At 50.2% G+C, this 19,374-nt stretch overlaps 7 protein-coding genes across 7 annotated transcripts; 3 read left to right on the top strand and 4 right to left on the bottom strand.

Moving 5' to 3' along the window:
* Nucleotides 1–522: 522 nt before the first annotated feature.
* ASPVEDRAFT_222324 (Ras family protein) lies at nt 523–2,085 on the bottom strand. The gene is made up of 6 exons (XM_040809485.1): nt 1,741–2,085; nt 1,471–1,585; nt 1,131–1,406; nt 828–1,069; nt 705–775; nt 523–545 (listed from the first exon to the last, which is right to left on the bottom strand). The coding sequence occupies exons 1-4, from the start codon at nt 1,750–1,752 to the stop codon at nt 831–833; spliced, it is 642 nt and encodes a 213-aa protein (XP_040661936.1). The 5' UTR covers nt 1,753–2,085; the 3' UTR covers nt 523–545; nt 705–775; nt 828–830.
* Nucleotides 2,086–3,971: 1,886 nt separating this feature from the next.
* ASPVEDRAFT_35530 (PaaI family thioesterase) lies at nt 3,972–5,469 on the bottom strand. Its single transcript, XM_040811013.1, has 2 exons — nt 4,550–5,469; nt 3,972–4,472 (listed from the first exon to the last, which is right to left on the bottom strand). The coding sequence occupies exons 1-2, from the start codon at nt 5,399–5,401 to the stop codon at nt 4,446–4,448; spliced, it is 879 nt and encodes a 292-aa protein (XP_040661935.1). The 5' UTR covers nt 5,402–5,469; the 3' UTR covers nt 3,972–4,445.
* Nucleotides 5,470–5,749: 280 nt separating this feature from the next.
* Nucleotides 5,750–7,188, top strand: ASPVEDRAFT_35529 (enoyl-CoA hydratase/isomerase family protein). Its single transcript, XM_040811012.1, has one exon. The coding sequence runs from the start codon at nt 6,130–6,132 to the stop codon at nt 7,015–7,017; it is 888 nt and encodes a 295-aa protein (XP_040661934.1). The 5' UTR covers nt 5,750–6,129; the 3' UTR covers nt 7,018–7,188.
* A 27-nt stretch (nt 7,189–7,215) lies between these two features.
* Nucleotides 7,216–8,312, bottom strand: ASPVEDRAFT_119309 (oxidoreductase, short chain dehydrogenase/reductase family; the record flags this gene model as incomplete). The annotated part of the gene is made up of 4 exons (XM_040805683.1): nt 7,216–7,354; nt 7,405–7,460; nt 7,512–7,821; nt 7,879–8,312. 4 exons carry the CDS (start codon nt 8,310–8,312, stop codon nt 7,216–7,218), a joined length of 939 nt encoding a protein of 312 aa, XP_040661933.1.
* A 1,361-nt stretch (nt 8,313–9,673) lies between these two features.
* Nucleotides 9,674–10,357, top strand: ASPVEDRAFT_23195 (uncharacterized protein; the record flags this gene model as incomplete). Its single annotated transcript, XM_040809526.1, has 1 exon — nt 9,674–10,357. One exon carries the CDS (start codon nt 9,674–9,676, stop codon nt 10,355–10,357), a length of 684 nt encoding a protein of 227 aa, XP_040661932.1.
* Nucleotides 10,358–11,783: 1,426 nt separating this feature from the next.
* Nucleotides 11,784–13,687, top strand: ASPVEDRAFT_222217 (PTH11-like integral membrane protein). Its single transcript, XM_040809484.1, has 6 exons — nt 11,784–12,251; nt 12,299–12,335; nt 12,390–12,457; nt 12,535–12,908; nt 12,964–13,031; nt 13,117–13,687. Exons 1-6 carry the CDS (start codon nt 12,060–12,062, stop codon nt 13,542–13,544), a joined length of 1,167 nt encoding a protein of 388 aa, XP_040661931.1. The 5' UTR covers nt 11,784–12,059; the 3' UTR covers nt 13,545–13,687.
* A 556-nt stretch (nt 13,688–14,243) lies between these two features.
* On the bottom strand, nt 14,244–16,031 carry sreA (siderophore transcription factor SreA; the record flags this gene model as incomplete). The annotated part of the gene is made up of 3 exons (XM_040805722.1): nt 14,244–15,055; nt 15,125–15,642; nt 15,712–16,031. 3 exons carry the CDS (start codon nt 16,029–16,031, stop codon nt 14,244–14,246), a joined length of 1,650 nt encoding a protein of 549 aa, XP_040661930.1.
* Nucleotides 16,032–19,374: the final 3,343 nt, after the last annotated feature.

Below are 19,374 nucleotides of genomic sequence, written 5' to 3'. Positions count from 1 at the left end.
CTTTAAGACTTATATTGGCGACAAATGCCGTGGATGAACAAGGTTCGTCCAGTCGGCATTGATTCCTCGGTCGAGCGAAGAGAGAGTTTAAGAATACGAGAACCCTGCAGTGGAATACGAGCGTAGGTACTTTCCATCGCTTCTCAACACATCACGTGGCGAGAGCACGTAGCAATCGAAACCACTGGCTTGAAACTCAAGGTACCTGGATGAAACGATAGGCAGTGGTCAAATGTTCGTATATGACTGTGACGTAACAATGGATATGCAGACCAAGATAATTGAAAGCTTGAAACGGTGAGGTGATGAGAGATGATGCACATAGCCTGGTATGCCACAGGTATAATAATGGCAGTATGGTAAAAACAGCAAAAAAGTCCTGGAATCCCAGATGCAACCTGTGACAATAGCATGTACGTACACATGAGAGTAATGGCACAAATCTATTGGCACGCCTATTCCTCGCACTCCAGCGAGGTATCGTCAAAACTAAATCTTTCCAGACCAAAAAAATGATAAATATAAAACAGATAGGCCAAACAGAGAAACAGAGGGGGAATCGAACATTCGTGGAGAAGATGACAGCGTGATGGATGGTTGATTAAAGCGGATATCGTTTGATAGCGAGCTTCGTATGGTATAATGAGGGGGGGGGGGAAGTCACAATCCGCAGCCCCCATAAATATGGGTCGAGGGTCGTTCTGTATGTTTTTTTGGTTTTTGGCTGTTGCTCATCTCTCTTCAGCTGGGGTTTCTGATCTATGGGGAATAATTCCTTTCGTCTCTCTCAACTTGCGTGCATGCATCCTTTTGAACCCAAACCCTACCAATTACATAACAATACACTTTCCACAGCAGCCGGAGCGCTCGCCGGGCTCGCTCACGTCCATCTTGTTGTCAGGGGCGCGGGATCCGAAAGCACCTGAGCCGGATGGGTAGGAGGACATCTCCTTGTTGTAACGACGGATCTCACGCACAAGTTCGTAGAAGGCGTTTTCAACATTAATGCGGGACTTTGCAGATGTTTCAATGAACGCGCAACCAAATTGACGAGCAAGAGCCTCGCCCTCTGTGAGAAGGAAATGTTAGCAAACATTGGATTGGCAATGGCGCACGTGGCGGGTGCCCACCTTGTTCTGAGACCACTCGTTCCTTCTCGAGATCGCACTTGTTGCCGACAACAATAATGGGGAAATAGTCCTTATCCTTCACACGCAGAATCTGTTGCTGGAAGGTCATGATTTCTTCGAAAGATTGGCGCGATGTAATGGAGTAGACTAGGAGGAAGCCTTCGCCCGTTCGCATATATTGTTCGCGCATGGCTGAGTATTCTTCCTGACCAGCGGTATCTAAGACGTCCAGTAGAGCCACCTCATCATCGACGACGCACTGCTTGCGGTACGAATCTGTTGTGTGAATGTCCATGGTGAGCGACAAATCTGGTATGATTATCCAGGGTGACAAGCGAACCTTCAATTGTTGGGTCATATTCATCCACGAAGTGGCTCTGGATCAATTGAATCGTCAAGCATGACTTTCCGACACCACCACCACCGACAACGACTAGTTTGTATTCTCGTAGAAACTGTTATAAAGCAATCAATGTGAGCCATGACTCCTTTCGGTCCGGGGATGATGGTTTCATTCCATGATGACGTTGGGCGAACCGGGCGCCGGAAGGGGGCAAGGAGACAAGGGCACGGGCGAGGGGACCATTGGACGGATAAAGAATCACCATACCTTTGAAGCCATTGTGAAGGATTCTGCTCAAGGATCTACCTGAGTGGGAAGAGAACCGATAGTGATCGAAGCTATCTGGGCAGTGACAGCGGGTCGAGGTGAGCAACACAATTTTCTTTTGCAGAAAGGGTCGAGAGTCGGGGCCCAGCAGGTCGGGAGTTTCGCGCGAAAGCAGGATGCGCCTAACAGGCAGGCCACAGCAACGGCGGGTCCAGTGACTAGGCCAAGCTTAAAGAAGCCAGACGGGGGGTCGATGAGAGGATCAGGGGGGTTCGTGGAACGCTCCCAGAGGCGGAATTGCAGGCGAGCCGGAGGCAGATAGCTTGGCTTCCTGGTCTGACTATGCAAGGTCTGCGATCCCGGAATACTTCAGAACAGCGATGGCTAAGCTCGAGCGAGTTGTTCGAGAAAAACGGACGGAATAAATGGATCAGGAGATGAGAGCAAAGGGAAAGGGAGAGGAGCAAGTGGAGAATTAGGACGGGGAGGGGAAAGGGGATGATGATTAAGAGAGAGTTCAAACAGAGAATCAGTCGCTGAATGGGGGCCAGCAAGCTAGACTAATTGGCTAAAAATATGGACCATCTCCAGAATCTTGTCTTTTGGATCGCGAATTCAAACTGATGCTTTGCCCGGTCGCGTCGCCATGAGGTGAAGAGCGCCTCGGTGTGTGGCATTAATGGGGGAAAACAAATATGGCCGCAGATCCAGCCAGAAAAAGGGGCCATCCAATTCCACGATCATCCCTTCATCCACTCGCCCTCCAGCCTCCAGCCTCCGGGCTTTTCTTAACTTCAAGGTGCCGAGCCATGATCATTTTTCCAACATTATCAGCCTCGCCCATCCAATCATCGTCGCGCCCGATGCGAATAAATTAAACCCAATGTACATTAATTGCGACGACGCGTTCATGTCCGTTGACCGGCCAGCCGTGCCTCAACCCAGAGCCCAGATGCTCTCGACTGCCAAACAATTGGGTATGCATTCAGCATCAACCCTGCTGGGTTGCTCGTCGCTCAGGCACACATGCAACCGCTGCAGAAATGCCGAAAGTGATGAGTAGACGCCGCCCTGATGACTTTCATCATCGGCGCAGCAATCACACGGTGCTAGTAGCTATTGGAGGAGGTTGTGTGACATGGGCCATTCATCTTCTTGCATTCTGGCCATACTTTCGGCTCCTCGGGAGGAACTTGGCCGTGGAGACCAGCGGTCGGAGAAATATCGCCCTAGGATTCTACACGTCTCATTATTTTCGGCGAAAAGTGAGGCTCGCAGGGCGACTACCCTCTGTGGTGACGACGACTTAACAGGATGGGGTATGAGAAACCCAGAATTGACATCATAAACCCCCCCATATTCCTTAGAGGTTCTTCCGTGTTCCTCTGTGACAACGGCTGTTGGAGATAGAGCAGCTTAGCGCCAAGCCGCCCAGGGCTGTTCCCCACACCTCCACTTTGCATAATCAAGATTGGCCCTTGGTCAATGAGATAGAAGCCATGAAGCAAAGGCCCATCCCTCTATAGACAATCAGGACAGCCAGCCCTTGTCGATGCGACGGTGATAATAAGCTGATCGCCTCTCTTACTCCGTACTCGCAGCCAATGAGTCCAATATGTCGTCCCGCCGGAGGCCACCTCACAACTCTTTCATGGACCGGCCGACGATCACGGAAAAATGGTCCTGCTTTCAACGGCCTCTTATGTGTCTTTCTCCAACATACACACCTCTAATTGGCGAAGGTCGACACTACATGCTGCGTGAAAACTGCAAAATGAGACGTCCAGCCATCTACGTAGCTCAGCCTGCCAGAGCTTGCTCCTCGGATCCTTGATATTTACCCTCATTCCAGGCTCCTGCATTTTCCGACCCTGATAAAGCCACCGTTTGAGCACGGCAAACTTAATTACCGCCAACCATCGACTTTATACTCCGCATTGCCTAAGCCTCAAGCCTCGCAACGCATCTTCGGCCATTTGCCCTGAATGCGGCAATATCGAGCCCGGCAGACTGGACGTGCAACATGGACTCAAGGCGAGCGTATGCAAGTCACCTCGGAACGGACAAGAAAAGCAATGGGGACACCGTCGTGCAACTGGCTTGGTTACTAGAATTATAACCTGGCTTTGAAGGAATAGTCTGATCCATGGCTTACCAGATCCGCCAGTAATGCCGAGGAGATGCTCTGATGTCAGATCTTGATCGTGTAACGGATCGTCGTGCGGGTTTTTTTTTTTTTTTTTTTTTCTTTTTCTCCTCCCAATCTTTTATTTATGCCGTCATGCCGTCAAATGTCGCGGCGGTCTATACTCCGTGCCCCGCGATCAGACGGCGGTCTGTGCCACCTGGGACCTGGAGTAATTGGTACTGCAAGTTTGGACGTCTTGCTGACGAATAGGTATTTTAGAGGAGAGGGTGACCGACAGCTGGTCAAACCCAGCCAGTCGCTGAAGTCATCAGACTTACCCTATAATGTAGCTCAATGGACTTGAAACACAAGGTAACTATCGAACGGTGGGTTATCCTGCATTAGGTTTGTGGGATACAGTTCCGTAGACACTGACAGGTCAGTGCATATGGAGTACTTTTTAGCGTTTCAGACAAGTAATAAAGTATATTCAAGCTGTCTTCTCTCTATAATCTCTATATCTAGTATGATATTATCTATACCTATCATAAAACTCCCAGCAGCATTTATGCATTCATCATTTCGGGTACAGCGGCACCATCCCCTAGAAACAATTAGCTTCCCCATCAAATCAAAAACAATTGAGGGGGGGAGAATAGATAAATATAGACGTATACATACCTCCACCTTCCGAGGCTCAACAAACAGCGCCCTGGCCTCAGCAACAAGCATGCCCTCCCTCTCCTCAACACTCACCCCATCACCCCCCGCAACATCTACATCTCTCGCACTCATCTCCCCAACCCCAAACTCCCTCAAACACCTCATTTCCCCACGTACCCACACCTTCCTCTCACTCTCCCTCTTCTCAATAAATGCCCTCCAGACGTAAACCCGCCCCGGCACAGCAGGGGCCCGGAAATCAAGACCCATTGTGGCGGTCATCCCGACCCGGCTGGGGAAGATCTCCGCGGCGAGCCGCGCGAAGACGTCGTCGAAGAGCAGGAATGGGAGGCCACCGTGGATGTAGCCTGCGTGGCCGGTGAGGTGGGTGGAGAGGTAGGCGGTTGCTATTATTTGAGGCTGGGGTTGGGGTTGGGGTTGGGTGGAAGGGGACGTGAGGAAAAAGATTGGGTCTGTAGGTAGTTTGGTTGGGTGGGAGAGGAGGGATGTTGTCACTAGGTGGGTGGACTGGGCGGATGAGTGCATGGTGCGGTAGGGGCGGAATTCGGTGTACTTGGGGGATGTGCTGCTGCGGAGGTAGCGGGTTAAGGGGAGGGAAGAGATTAGGTCTTCAATTGATTGTTGAGGTTGGTTGGACGAAGTGGTGGTGGGTTGGGTTGATGGCATTGCGGTTGATGCATATCGGGCTCTGGACCCGGGGTACAGCAGAGGCCCTTGACTGCGCGGGACCAATCTGGAAGCAGTAGACAATGGCTGGGAATACTGGAGTTGGAGGCCGTAGTAGTAATTGCCGGAGAACAGCTGGCGAGGCCGAGGCCATTTAGGACGGTATACCCCGATGGGCCTCATTTCGATCAGAGACAAAGATTGCTGTCTGGAAGGTCTAAGAATAAGGAACGGGAAGGTCGAGTTTCATCATGATAGGGGCTTGTCTTACCGGCGGAAGTAGCAGGTTGGTGGAGTTATGGAGGGACGGCCCGAAGCTGGCAGTCTGAGCACCATGGATCTATGCTTGGACTATATCGAATCGCCAGGGGAGTCTAACTGAGTTTGGCCGATGCCTGAAGTGCAAAGGGAAGATGGCCGACAACCCCGCGCGGACCCTTGAACTATATCGCACATAATACCGACTCACTGGGTGGAACACTCGGTTACCCCGGAATATCGGCTGCAAATATATTGGCCTGCTACCCCGCTCGTTTTCCGCTAGGCCGTAAAGTAAAGGAGAACAAACTACCAGGTACCTTTACCTAGGCTGAAGACATGGGCGGAATTATGGTTCCGCCCATAATCCCGCCCAGATTGTTATAGAGTGGTTTTAATTCAATAATGAGAGGACCAGCTCCATAGACATATATATGCGATATATTAGGAGATTGACGAATTCCCGCATTGCTTTAAACATTAAAACTCCCCTTTGTAAGCAGTTGATCATATAAAATGCCATGCCGAGGGCCATACCTCTACTTCAAATCAGCCGAGGATGTGTATAGCAAATCATGAGATAATGGTGACCTAGTTGCTGCACCTCACAACTCGAAGAACACCAGACCAACACCAACTCCCAACCCGCCACCATGAGCTCCAAAAATCAAACCACCACCGACAAAGAACCAACAGCAGTACAAACCACTAAAACTGCAGATGGAATCACAACAATAGCCCTCAACCGCCCGCATCGGCGCAACGCCGTCGATGGCCCGACAGCCCAAAAGCTCACCTCTGCCTTTCTCGACTTTGAAAACGACTCTACCCAAAAAGTCTGCGTCTTCCATGGCTCCAACGGCACGTTCTGCGCTGGATTCGACCTCCACGAAGTCGCTAAATATGACTCCAAGAGCGACGATAACCCTGCGTCGTCCCAGTCTAACTACACAGGGGTCCGAATAAGCCACCACGACCGTGTTCAAGGACGTAACATCGGCCCAATGGGCCCCTCCAGAATGCAAATTACTAAGCCCGTTATCGCCGCCGTATCCGGGTTCGCTGTTGCCGGGGGACTGGAACTCTCGCTGCTCGCCGACATGCGAGTCGCGGAGGAAGACGCCGTCTTCGGCGTATTCTGTCGGCGGTGGGGGGTTCCTCTTATCGATGGCGGGACTGTGCGGTTACAGGCTATTATCGGGCTGGGTCGTGCAATGGATATGATATTGACGGGGCGGGCCGTGGGCGCGAAAGAGGCGCTTGCGATGGGGCTTGCGAATCGGGTTGTTGCGAAGGGGACGGCGGTTGAGGAGGCGATGGGGCTCGCGAGGCAGCTTTTGACTTTCCCACAGGGGTGTATGAATGTGGATCGGACGTCTTGTTATTATGCGGCGTATAACGCGAAGAGTTTTGAGGATGCATTGGGGTTTGAATATGATCATGGGGTTAAGGTTGTTGAGGAGGAAAGTGTGAAGGGGGCGGCGAGGTTTAGTGCTGGGGCTGGCAGGCATGGGAAATTTGGGTTTGGGGGGTCTCTTTAGGTGTCTAGCTTTGCTTTGAAGTGGTGATTGTTTGGCATATAGCTGTATTACTGTATATTGTGTTGCATTGTTTGTATATACCCGGTGTCTAATATTTTGTTTACTCAGGCGTACGATTTACATCCACCAGATTCGTTCTTAAGGCTTCTTGTACAGGTGACCGGGAGAGGCCTGCAGAGTGTCTGGTCAGCGTATTTATTATCGAGGATGAAGTCTAATATGGCTTACTTGGTGGCTAGGGAAGACCAGAGTATCGGCGATCACAACATTCTCCCTCCGGCCAGCGGCGAAGACAATGACCTCGGCGATGTCGTCGGGTGTGAGTGGTTCACAGTTACTACAGGTTCATTAGCACTGCTTGTTAACGTCAAACTACGGCTGGCTTACGAATAAACAGCGTCGGCCTTCTGCTTGTCTCCATAGAAGCGAACAACGGAAAATTCCTAGAATAATCTTGTCAGCCTGTTCCACGCACCTGGGCTATTGTTACTTACAGTTTCAACCTGACCGGGGTCGATCTCGATAACGCGGATACGGGTGGAGATGAGCTCCTTCCTCAACGCCTCTGTGAATGACTTGACAGCGGCCTTGGTCGAGCAGTAGATGCTACCACTAGGGTAGGGTTCACGACCAGCAATGCTTCCAATGTTGATGATATCGCCACGACCACCATCGCTGCGCTTCTTGAAAATAGGGAGGACGGCCTGAGTCAGGTTGATTAACCCGGTGACATTGGTTGCGAACATGATGTTGATGTCTTCAGGGTCAATGTTGGGGGCTTGAGCAACGCCCTTAACAAGGCCACTATAGATTCTGGTTAGATGTATGGCCAAAGCGAATTTTCCTAGACAACGAACTTACGCGTTGTTAACTAGGATGTCAATGTCCTGGAACTCCGCAGGGAGAGACGGCACAAAGTTTTTGACCTCTTCTGGGTTGCTAACATCTAGCTTCACAGGCAGGGTCTTGACTCCATCGCCGACCTCCGCTTTGATTTCCTCCGCCAGCTCCTTGAGGGCGTCGATGCGTCTTGCTGTCACGATGATCTTGAGGTTCTTAGGAGAGGTGCGCGCGAATTCCTTGGCTGTGCTGCGACCAATTCCAGAAGAGGCACCAGTAACCACGACCGTCTTGCCCTCAAGGCGCTTTGCCATTGCGGTTGCCATTGTGCGTCGAACGAAAGCGGGTCCGAACAAGGGAGCTGTAGATGGGGGGAATGCGGAGGTTGTTCGATGGGATGAAGCGAGCTGGCGAAAAGCGGGGATTGAATGGCGATAAGCTCGGAGATAGTTCATAAATACACAATGATTAGTTAAACTCGGAAGAAATCCAGATTCGGGGAGCAGAAAAGAGGCAGAAGCCAAGGGCGAGCAGTATATATAGGGACGGGTTGCTGCGGGGAGTTGATCTCGCCATAGCGGGGCGCCGGCTACGCAGCACGACTCCAATGCTTCAGCGCTCGGTTGAAGGTTTGCCCGTTCGGATCTTGTCCGACCACCGTCCGATACGGTAACTGATAAGCCTGATAAGCCAAAGGGCTGTGCTTTATACTTCGCATGTATGCTACTTGCTTGTTGGCTTCCTTTTTCGCAACGTCCCTGGAATCTTGCAGTAATTCGCCGAACTTTGTTCCTGGTTCCTGGACTATTTGGTCGTCCAGAGTATGGTATGAGCATGATTTCCTCCGAACCAGGGGTCCATCACTTATAGTTTCCCACCCAGAAAACATGAACAGCTCAGTCCCACGGAATCAAATAATAAGAGCTCTGAGGCTCTTGATTAGCCAGACTGAAGAGCTGCAGGTGGTTCTAGGTGGACTGAATATGCTGAAGCTTAACCTTCGAAAATTCTGCCCTGACCGAACTTAAGCATGCCCAAAGTATAAACATACAGAAACTTCCAGGCTCCTCATATTAATGGCCCTCATATCAGTAGCAGATCTGAAGTATTGGGTAATAAATTACTGATCCTATGTTATATGGCCGAAGCATAGTGCTGGGTATGTAGCACTGTATGTTCCTAGCCAAGGGTGTGGGATGGCATATAGACATCGGACCGGATGTCAGTTCCAGTTTGCAATGCGAACGCGCAATGAACTATATGCTTCGCGCAACTTTATTCAGTAAACTATATTATTGACTCACTCTTGGACCGTCAGGGTATAAGTGACTTTTTTTCTTTCGCTCGACCTTGATGTTGGACTTTCCTCCTGCAACCATCCACTGCTATCATTTGAACATCTTCATACAGACCCAAGAATACCCTACACACACTATCGTTTTCACGGATTTTAGATCATCACATATTTGATATATTGACCAGCAAGAAATTATCTTCGCCAAAATCAAGCATCTCAAGATCATTCTACCTTATCGAAGTTTGAACCCTCGCCTACTGGGCACATTTCTCGAGAGTATCACCAAGAACAGCTTTGCAAGAAGGATACCTCCTTCTACACATCATCGCCTATATAACTCCCTGGTTAAACACCTGGAAGTGCCATATATATACGCTATTATCTATACCGCATTATTGCGGCTTAAATGCTCGTAACCCGAGTAAGTCTCCCAGCAAGCAAGGCTATCAAGAAATTACCAGCTGACATATACATCAGGCATATCAGAAGTTTACCCTATACAGACAGACCGCAAGAAATATGAATAGCTCTTCTCAGACAAACATAGCTGGGTCAGGACTCGACCTAAATTTCTACACATCACGAGAGGATGTGGACGAGTGCAGGCGCAAGGAGATTGAATTTCGAGAGGATACACTGAAAGGAGAAAAAGGAAATATGGTCCACCACTTCAACTGGGAAGGAAGACCTGTCTGCACCCGAAGCAATACTCCGCCGGAGCATTCACTCTTCGTCCTGATGTGCCTGCCTAGGGTGGTCCCCAGGGGTGCGTCCAACGAGCTATGGCACAAAATTATCATGAGATGCGCAATGGTATACGTTGACCCGGTCGTCATCTATAATGAGGGTGCAGATATCCCCAAGAGTCCACGGATGTTGCTCCGCTATGCAAAGAACCGGACGGTAAAGTTCTATACCCGGCATGGCTCGTGGTACCAGAGCAAGAAGGAACGCAAGGATATATTGGACGATGAAGGGGACGTTGAATTTTACATGGACAGAGATTTGGGCGTTGGAAATGGGTTTGTTGAGTGCTCCGCTGTAAAGTCGAGACATCAGCGGTTCAAGGAGGAGGAGGCTTTACAATCGTTGGCTGATAAACGGAAAAGAAAAAAGCGCAACCTGCCAAAACGAATTGAGGACCTGCGTCGGCCTTGCAGGCCCTCTCTCCTCAGATACTGCACTGCTGCCGACGAGCTGTAGAGGAGAGGATTGTTGGTGAAGCATTAAGGGCGTTACGAATCTGGGGCATTGTATAGTGTATTTTGTATCCATGTGTGATTTGGAGTTAGAATATTCTCCGGAGATTGGGATTTGATATGTTGGGATCTTTTTTTTTGTTGAAATGACCTGTATCTAAAGCCCAACCTGGCTGCTCATTCTCTCTGCTGCATGTGACTTTCTCTCCTTCCACTTCTCTTCGTAATCCAACACATACCATCTAACACAGGGTAGACCCAGCCCACCGCCATCATTTAATCGTTTATTCATTGGAAAAGACCATAAACAACACGACCGTATTTAGATGACCCACATTATGGGCGATTCCTGCATCCTGAACCGGACCAGGTCCATCAGCTCTGGTCCGTTCGTGCACTCAACACCCCGTCCTCTACATTTTATGACGAAAGTACAGTGGGATGGGCGCCAAGACGCGAATCGATCCGGCGTACGTTTATCTATACTGGCGGTTTTAGGTGTACACTAGCCAGGGGGTGGCAGATTGAAAACCCAAGGATCCCCCGTGGAAATCAGGGACTGCTTGGGTGGTGGTCGCAGGGAGGTACGGGGGTCGAACAAGAGTGGCAATCACCGGGTATACCTACTGTCGAGTCTCGACTAAGGATCTCTAATGAGATGAACGAGTCGCCCCGCGGAGCTCAAACCCGCTTGGGCATTCCGATTCAGGTCATGGCCGCGGATCGAAGGAGCATCGGCAAGCGTTTAAACTGTGGATAAAAGGTAGCAGACAATTTAAAAACGAGATGGGCAGTCGCAGATGTCACGACTCAGAGCCGCGGGTCAGAGCCGCCACTCACGACTTGCCGAAGCAAGCTATCGAGACAAATTCTCCACCCAGACATGATTTATTGTTCTGCAGGCCGCTCCACAGTCCATAAGCCGAACCCAGCTGCGGCCCGGAACGAATATTGGTTACATCCTCAATGCCTTGGTACTTGGAGTCTAGAACATCTTGACCAGATGAAGCCGAAGTTCTATCCGTCTCGTTGGAAATGCGAAAAATTTTCGCCCACAGCCCAACCCAGGCTCATGCATCCCTATTTCCGGGGCCAGATGCACGCTAGCGGCAAGCTAGGTGAGGCGCTCTTGGACATTCTGGTGGAGCAATGACAACCAAATCTGCACTTTTGAAGATATGAGACACGCAGCGCCATACCCAACAGGGGAAGTATTGAAGGCTCGGCAGCCCAGAGGCCCGGTTTCTCATGAAATGATGCACGACACTGCTGTTTTTCTACTCCTTAGCCTACCCACATGTCTGATCATTGGGTTCATCAACTACGTTGCATGTGGATAGTATGCTGCTCCCAGGCCCCAGTTTTTCGGTACCATTGAACAAAGCGCGTGATTATTATGGAGAATTGAAGATGCGATAGCCCCGGAACAGTAGAGTGTACCATAGCCGGCTTCCCGACAAGAGCCACAACCCTCTGTTGACATGATTAAGCATCCAATTAAATGTGATGTGGCTAATGACATCTCCGTTGTCTGGGCCTATTCTCATTTTTTATATAAGCAATCTGCCACTTCTTGTTTCCACCTTCGTGAATCTTTTTTGCTCTCACCGGCAGGCTGCCCCGCGCGTTTTTACACTTTTGAGAGCTATGCAGCCTCCGAGTCCGTTGCGAGCCGATCACCCTAACCCTTTCGTGCTCGGGTGGTGATGGATGAACACTCGGGGCACATTCTGCTCTCTAGGGGCAGCAATGAGGACGCACCTCGAGGACATATAGCCCTGGTAGTAGCAGCCGTGCTCACTGGAATGTCGATCGTGGTTGTCGCAATGCGCATTTACACCAGAATCGGATTGATAAAATTAAGTGGCCGGGAGGATTGGACTATTCTAGTTTCTCTGGTATGTATCACGGTGGCGTTATCCAGCACTTTATTAATCTCTCTTAGGCCTTTGCAATTGCCTATCTAGGTCTCGTTGTTGCGCGTAAGGACATGGTTTAGGCAATCACATTTAAAATCCTGACTGACTCTGGGCAAGAATACCGCCATGGCTTAGGAAAGCATTCCTATGATATACCGGAGTATGAGTTCAAGGAACAGTTAAAGGTCAGACACTGACAAAAAAAACCTAATATTCGTTGTATAGGCCCGCCGGCCATAACTAACCTCTTTCTACTTTACAGCATCTATGGGTTGCAATCCCCATGTATAATGCGAGCCTAGCATTCACGAAAATCTCCCTACTCTTCCAATATTTGCGCATATTTCCCAGCTACCGGTTCTGTATCATATGCTACATTGTCCTGGGGGTGGTGATCTTATACGCAACATGGGCAATTGTCAGCGGGTTCGTCAATTGCGTGCCCGTAGCCAGATTCTGGGACCCAAAGATCTCGGGTACCTGCCTCTCCTTTGAGGCTGTTTGGTTCTTCAACGCTGCGATGAATATAGCCACTGATCTCACTCTTCTCGTCCTACCGATGCCTCACTTATCGCAACTACGTCTTCCTCGTAGACAGAAGGTTGCACTCCTGGGCGTATTTGCGCTTGGTGGACTGTTAGTGTTCCTTTCTTTTAAACTGATTGATACAGCTAGCTGACAAGGGCAATAGTGTCGTGATTACCAGTATTCTTCGTATTTTTAGCATACGCGCTCTAACGAAAAGCATCGACATATCTTGTATGTCTCTCAGCGCTGCGTTTTCTACCGCATCTCACAACGACCCTCTCCTTTTTTCTTCGATTATACTAATAGGATCGAACAGGGAGCAACGTTAGCGCAGCCTACTGGACTGCAGCCGAATGCAACGTCGCGATAATATGTGCCTGTCTGCCATTCCTCCGCCCGCTCGTCAGCCGCATCTGCCCTAATTTCCTCTCTACGGACAGCGACAATAAGAACAACCCCACGCGTAATGCGACGCGCACGGCCGCTCCAAGCTCAGCACGCCTCAGAACCCCGGATTCAGATCTCTATCCCCAAGACCTGGAGTTCGGTCTGCGCAGTATCGACACGGATATCGGACACGACGTCGGAAACAGAACTGGACTTGAACCGACAACTCCTGGCAAGGACGGGAACGTGGACGGGAGTGAAATTCAGGTCATGACTAAGATGATTCAAGAAGTGAGGATGGCGCCTGTTTGTGGGGACACCCATGGTCCGGAGACGAGTCAGACCAAACTGGTATAAATGGCTCGGTAGACCTTTTGCTTAATAGTAGTACTGTAACAGCCGTCGAAGCCCTTCTTTATTCATCGGAGTTAGATTCATTGCCATTATGGCTTCCATATACCCAATTCATTGTTTATTCCGGATATATATCGATATATTTCTAGGCTCCCAGTTTCGAGCAAGTCAATATAAGGCAGAGTAGACTACAATTAGGGCAGCCCCGAATGATTCTAGGCAGGTCGCTTTGTCTAAAGGATAGACTTTTGGCTGTAAAAAGTACGTTAAAGGCGTATGAGGTTCGTTAAAATCTATGGTTCGTGCTTTGTTATATTCCACTGTTGAACTCCATTCATCCCATTCCATTCCATCCACCCATCCTAGCCCAATTTCTGAAGAATTTAAACAATCAATAAACAAAATAAAAACTGCAATTTAACCGGAAAGCTACCCTCCTATTAAATCATTCTCATGTGAACGCTAATCCCTCCAACGCTTAAGAAAAGGGATGTAAAGAACGAATATCAACGATAAGCCGGATGGCCTGTTGCGTTAACCCTGACATAATAAACGCCGTGGAACCCATCAACAGTGGAACATGGTATCTCGCGAGGACAGACTTTTTGCGCCGAATGTGCCTCAAGAAGGGACAAAGGTGATAGATCGAATTTGGAAAAGAAAAGAGGTGGTACAACACGCTGCGAAATTTCATCGTCATTGTCATTGATTTGCGAACTGTGCAAGCTCCCGCTCTTTCGCTCGGAGAAGCTCTCGCATTTCTTCGGCTTCCCGTTGGAGTTTCGCGCGGCGTTCAAAACTGTCTAGATCGGACACGCCGGGTAGCGGTTGTGAGGTTTGCGGGTGTGCAAGAGATTGGTGTTGAGGGTGGTGTTGCTGCTGACGTGCAAGGCCAGTCAGGGACGAATCCAGACGAGCTTCGCCGCCGGCATGAGCGTGATTGAGGATAGAGGATATTGAGCTAAGTCGAGCGGGGGGCGGCGGGTTCGCAGAGGAGACAATCGGCGGAAGTTGATTTGATCCAGCCTCCAATGTGCTCGGAATAGAACCAGCGTCTGTAGAGGGCCCGGTTTCTGATAATGGTCGTTTCTTGGGGTTACCTGAAGAATTAGGCGAGATGGAACGTCGGCCATATTGAGGAACCGATGAGTGACTAGGCTCGAGTAGCCTGGGCGGTGGTGGTGGTGGATGATGAGGTAGTGTTACGGCTCCCGAGTTGAAGCCCGTAAAATCGACCGGCAGCGGGGCGAGCACGAATGGACGCTGAGCCACAGGGGAACCTCGGTGAAATTGGTCAACGGGCTCCGAACTGTAGTATCGATACCGCTCATCTTGGGAATGAGCCAATGTCGCTGGGGACGATGCTTCTGGTGACGCAGAGGAACCCTGAGAAGATTGGGTGGCTCCAGTCGGAGAATGTTCTCGCAATGCCGGAACCACGCGCTTTCGCCGTTTGATGATGGTCTTTTTCATCGTGGTGGGACGGTAGCACCCGTGGAGTTTATAGTAGAGACCTGATAAATATGTTAATCATGACTGCCCATACAAAATACAGAAACGAGCGATAGAACCAATAAACGTACCACAGGCATTGCAGATCGGATGGCCGCTTTCATCTCGTCGCCAAAGCGGTGTCACGGTGGTTCCGCAGTTCTGGCAAGCAACCAACATATTACCCTCCGGTTGTGCGCTGGATCTGGCCGGCGCTTCAGGCTCCTGCGAGGTCGGAGCGGTCTCCGGAATCGCTGATCTATTCAACGCGTGTGCCGCGACATTCCCGCGTGCCGTTGATTTGTAGACGCGATTATTGTAAGCCGGACAACCGTCGCAGCCTTCGGCGCCACCTGTCCCATTGCAATTTCCACCACCTGGACAGGAACCCGAAGAACCCCCGCAACCTTCATTGCCGCTAGCGGCCGGCTCTGGCTGGGCACCTACGGGGGGAATTTGCGCAATAAATGCCTCTGGGCTTGCTTGAGTCCGGTTCCTTTTCGTTGGCCGTGCAACGTTTCGCGCTTTCAGGTAGAGACCGCATGCATTACAAATCATGGCTCCGGTAGGTGACCGCCGCCATAGTGGTGTGCTCTTCGTTCCGCAATTACTAATGAGGGGGAAAAGAAGCGATGTTAGCTCACCGACAAACCGATCTGGTTAAAAAAGCTATACGAACCTGCAAGAATGTCCTAAGAACGATGTGTCCTTTTGGGACTTTGGAGACGTTTTCTCAAAAATATGCCCATTTGTAGCGGTTTCAGAAGACTGGAATACTGAGTATTCGCCGTCGTGATGGCTCAGTGGAGCCCCTCCTTCGAGATTTCGCGACCCCTCATCGGTGTGTTGTCGATCGAGGGGATGTTCCCGGCCAGCTTGAGCAGACGAAATAAGTTGCTGAGCAGCATCTAGGTCTTCGGCCGATGGGTGTCGCGTAACCACGTCCGGATTGCGAGGGAGGGATCGCAGGGTCTCCATGTGGGAAATGGATGCTAACATTTCCACTGTTTATCCGTGTCCAAGTATCTAGATTGATGCGACTCGAATCCCGTGGGGATGGGTCGAGGGAAGAATGAGGAAGGACCCCAGAGACGAAGAAGTCCGCTGAAACTTGAGGGTCGAAATAGGGGACAAGTGGTCGTGCGATGGTAGGTTGCACCACAGGAGAGTGTAATTATTGTATGACGAAGTCAAAAGTCGGTCAAGATGACAGTGCAGGAGGGAAAAAAAAAAGAAAAGGGACGACTGGAGCGCCTGGCTGGAACCGTAAATCGATCGGTGCTGCAGCTAGTGAGACTCTAGGCCAGAGGGATGGAGCCGAGAACGGGAATGAAGATCCTCAAGAATGGCCCCAGGAATTTCCAAAATGCAAGAATGAAGATCCGTACTATGTCGTAAAGAAAAGATAGCTTACAGCTGCTGAAAGCCTGAAACTGCCACGACAAGCGGGAGAAGAAAAGACGTGTGCCGGTCGAAGTAGGGGACGGGGGAGTGGCGATTCAAATAGAAAGGCCGGCGGAGAAGACGAAGGCCTAGATGAGCCAACAGATGAGAATGATGAAAAAGGTAAATTCTTCAAACAGCCAGCGTACACAAAAGTACGAGCAAGCAACAGTGTCCTGAAAGTCAAACGAGGAGGAGGAGCGTGGACAGGTAAAGTTGTGAGGGAAGGATAGAGAAGGATCGGCAGCGAGGGGAGATCAATGATCAATCAAGCCCAGGGAATGTCGGATCAGATATGATGGGGAGGACGGCGGCAGCAAGGAGAAGATATGATCTGATTACTGCGAAGGTGAAGAGTGGCAGGCTTCAAGGATGGCAACTGGCAAGGGGGTGGACAAAGCTGGTGATGATGGTTGTGACCGAGAAAAGACAACGTACCTGGCGAATCGCAGCGAGGAGGCTGCGCGATGATGATTCTTTGTCACGCCAGTCAAGGGTGCAACTGGTCGGTCTCCAGTGTGCTGCTGACGCTGACTTTGCACTTCCTTTCCTGTCCTTTTCCCAAATTCCAGATTCCGAGCGTGTGGCTCTGACTTATCGACTTATCAGCTCGTTATCGATCTCCCAGGGGGATCTACAGTTGACTGGGGTCTCTGAACGTTGGGTCACTTTTCCAGACCCTTTCGTGTCTTCCTTTTTTGCTTTTTCGTGCTGCGATCAAGGAGGGCTATCCGACAGGTTGGGAACAAGATGGTTTTAGTCCGGAGCGAGACCCGAGCGACTGTTCCTTAGACCCTCTGGCCGCCAAAAAAGTGGTCCTGGGTGAGCGCGTCTCAGTCTCTGCGTTTGCGATTGCCTTCTTCCTCCCCAGATCGAATCACCGCGCTGCTCCACTGTTGCCTATCCCGGCTTAGCCCCTGCCTCTTTTAGAAGCTAGCGGATCCGTCACCGAATAAGCCTGATTATCACCCATCTCATTGGAGCAGACCCTTCAGAGCCCACCAGTCAGCTTATATTCCTTTTCTGTGATTGGTCATCTGAGGCCTCGGCCACCTTCGCTGAGATTCTTTTCGGCGGTCAGCAGAAGTCCGCCCAGTCGAGCCGCCGGAATTGCTTTTGTTATCTCCCCGTCGATCTATCGCCCTCCTCATTGGCCTGTTCTCGCCCCAACAGGTTGCCTCGCATCGTCCAATTGGCCGTCCTCCTGTCATCCGTCTTGGTCATATAATCAATACTGGACTTTAGGGATTCGAAAATACGAGGTAACAGTATCAATAGTTGGTTACTTGCCATTTCAGGGTTGTTGAGATTTGATTGCAGTCACGTCCCCATTCTTCCGTCAACTCCTTGGCCATTGCCCCAGCCGCCATTTGCACAAACCAGGGCCACCATACCCATGTTGCGCGCAGTGGAAACCCCGAGGTCGGAAAGCCATGGCGTGGCTCTCCAAACACGGGAGACGGCATAACGCGACAAGGGCCATGCCAGAATCATGATATCGATCTATAATACATGCATTAAAATAACGCTGCTACCTACCTTGTCCGACTTAAACGCACGCTTGTATCCCTGCCCACCCCTGTGCTTGACATGGAATGGACAGGGTTCTGTCCAACTCCTCCAGTACTTAATACAGCGTGTACTACCAAGCCGTGACGTTACCATCCCTGCGCAATATAGGTACCGGTCAAGAATCTACGGAGTAGACAAACCTCGTTCGGAGTGCATAAGTTTGCCTCAGCGTGGCAGCTTCTCCCTTCACCGTACACACGTGCGTACTCAACAAAACTTGGAACGTAACTCACCCCCTTGTTCTCGGCATGGCTTTCCAACCCTGGAGAATGAAAGCTGTCAGTCTGAGCCTGGGGAGTTCGGACTTTACTCTCGGACTTGACCTTAACTCTCAATTCTCTCTTGAACGAGAGTCAGTCACAAGCTTGAACGTCATAACGTGATAACACGAGTTAGGCGTCATGATCCGTCTTCGTTCTTCCTTGAAGACGACCCCGCTGACGGCTGGGCTCTATGTTCCGTCCTCGGGCCCAGCTTTCCTGCGTGACGCCTGGATAGCGCCTACTGCCCAGTGCTTACGAATCATGGCGATCAGAGAATAACTAATGAGCCCCAAATATCCCCTCAGATTAACGACCCGTCACAACTCGAAACACGTGCTGGCCAGGAGTTGCTCGTCCTGGATACCTGGTGGAGTTGACGACAGCCAAGATCGACAATGGACTTTTGTTTCAGCGAGCGGCATTCATGGTCACTGATCACGCGTGTCTCTGACTCGTATCACTGCTTAGACTCGGAATTAAGTTGTCATAGATTAGATCGAGCGCTTTGATAAGATAAACGACTTCGCCCGTCCTTTTCCCTCTTCGCGACTAACGATATTCGACGAGGGGTACGCTGTGGATTAAATTGGTTTCATGATCGCTACTCTTTAAGTAAGGAATAACTAGTCACAATAATGGCCCATCTACAGAAATGTATGATACAGTGCTGGTGAGCAGACCAAGCGGACAGCGGATAAGCAAATCAGAAATTGACAATAAAAAGAATAATAATAATAAAAGAAAACGTGGCTGAATATATTGGCCCTCAGAAAGTAAAGAGGATCCACCGTCCCCTAATAAGATGCGCAAGTAGAAAGTAGTTTATATCCACCACATATTGTCCTTCTCACCTATATCTTGCCTCAATCGTCGGAGTCATTCATCACACTCATGGAATGTCGTTCATCACGAGAATCCCAAATTATTCGAACTTGAATCTCGCGGTTTATATCTTGAAGGAATACAATCGACCGTTCATCGATCGCAACGGTTGCGCAGAGCACGATGAAGATTGTATTGTGTCACAATCCGGTTCCCAGACCCACGAACATGCGCTATAAGCC

This window comes from Aspergillus versicolor (genome assembly GCF_001890125.1).
Source record: "Aspergillus versicolor CBS 583.65 unplaced genomic scaffold ASPVEscaffold_1, whole genome shotgun sequence".
NCBI classification, from domain to species: domain Eukaryota; kingdom Fungi; phylum Ascomycota; class Eurotiomycetes; order Eurotiales; family Aspergillaceae; genus Aspergillus; species Aspergillus versicolor.
The sequence above is the reverse complement of the archived record's forward strand: the minus strand, read 5'-3'. Positions and strand labels throughout refer to the sequence as shown.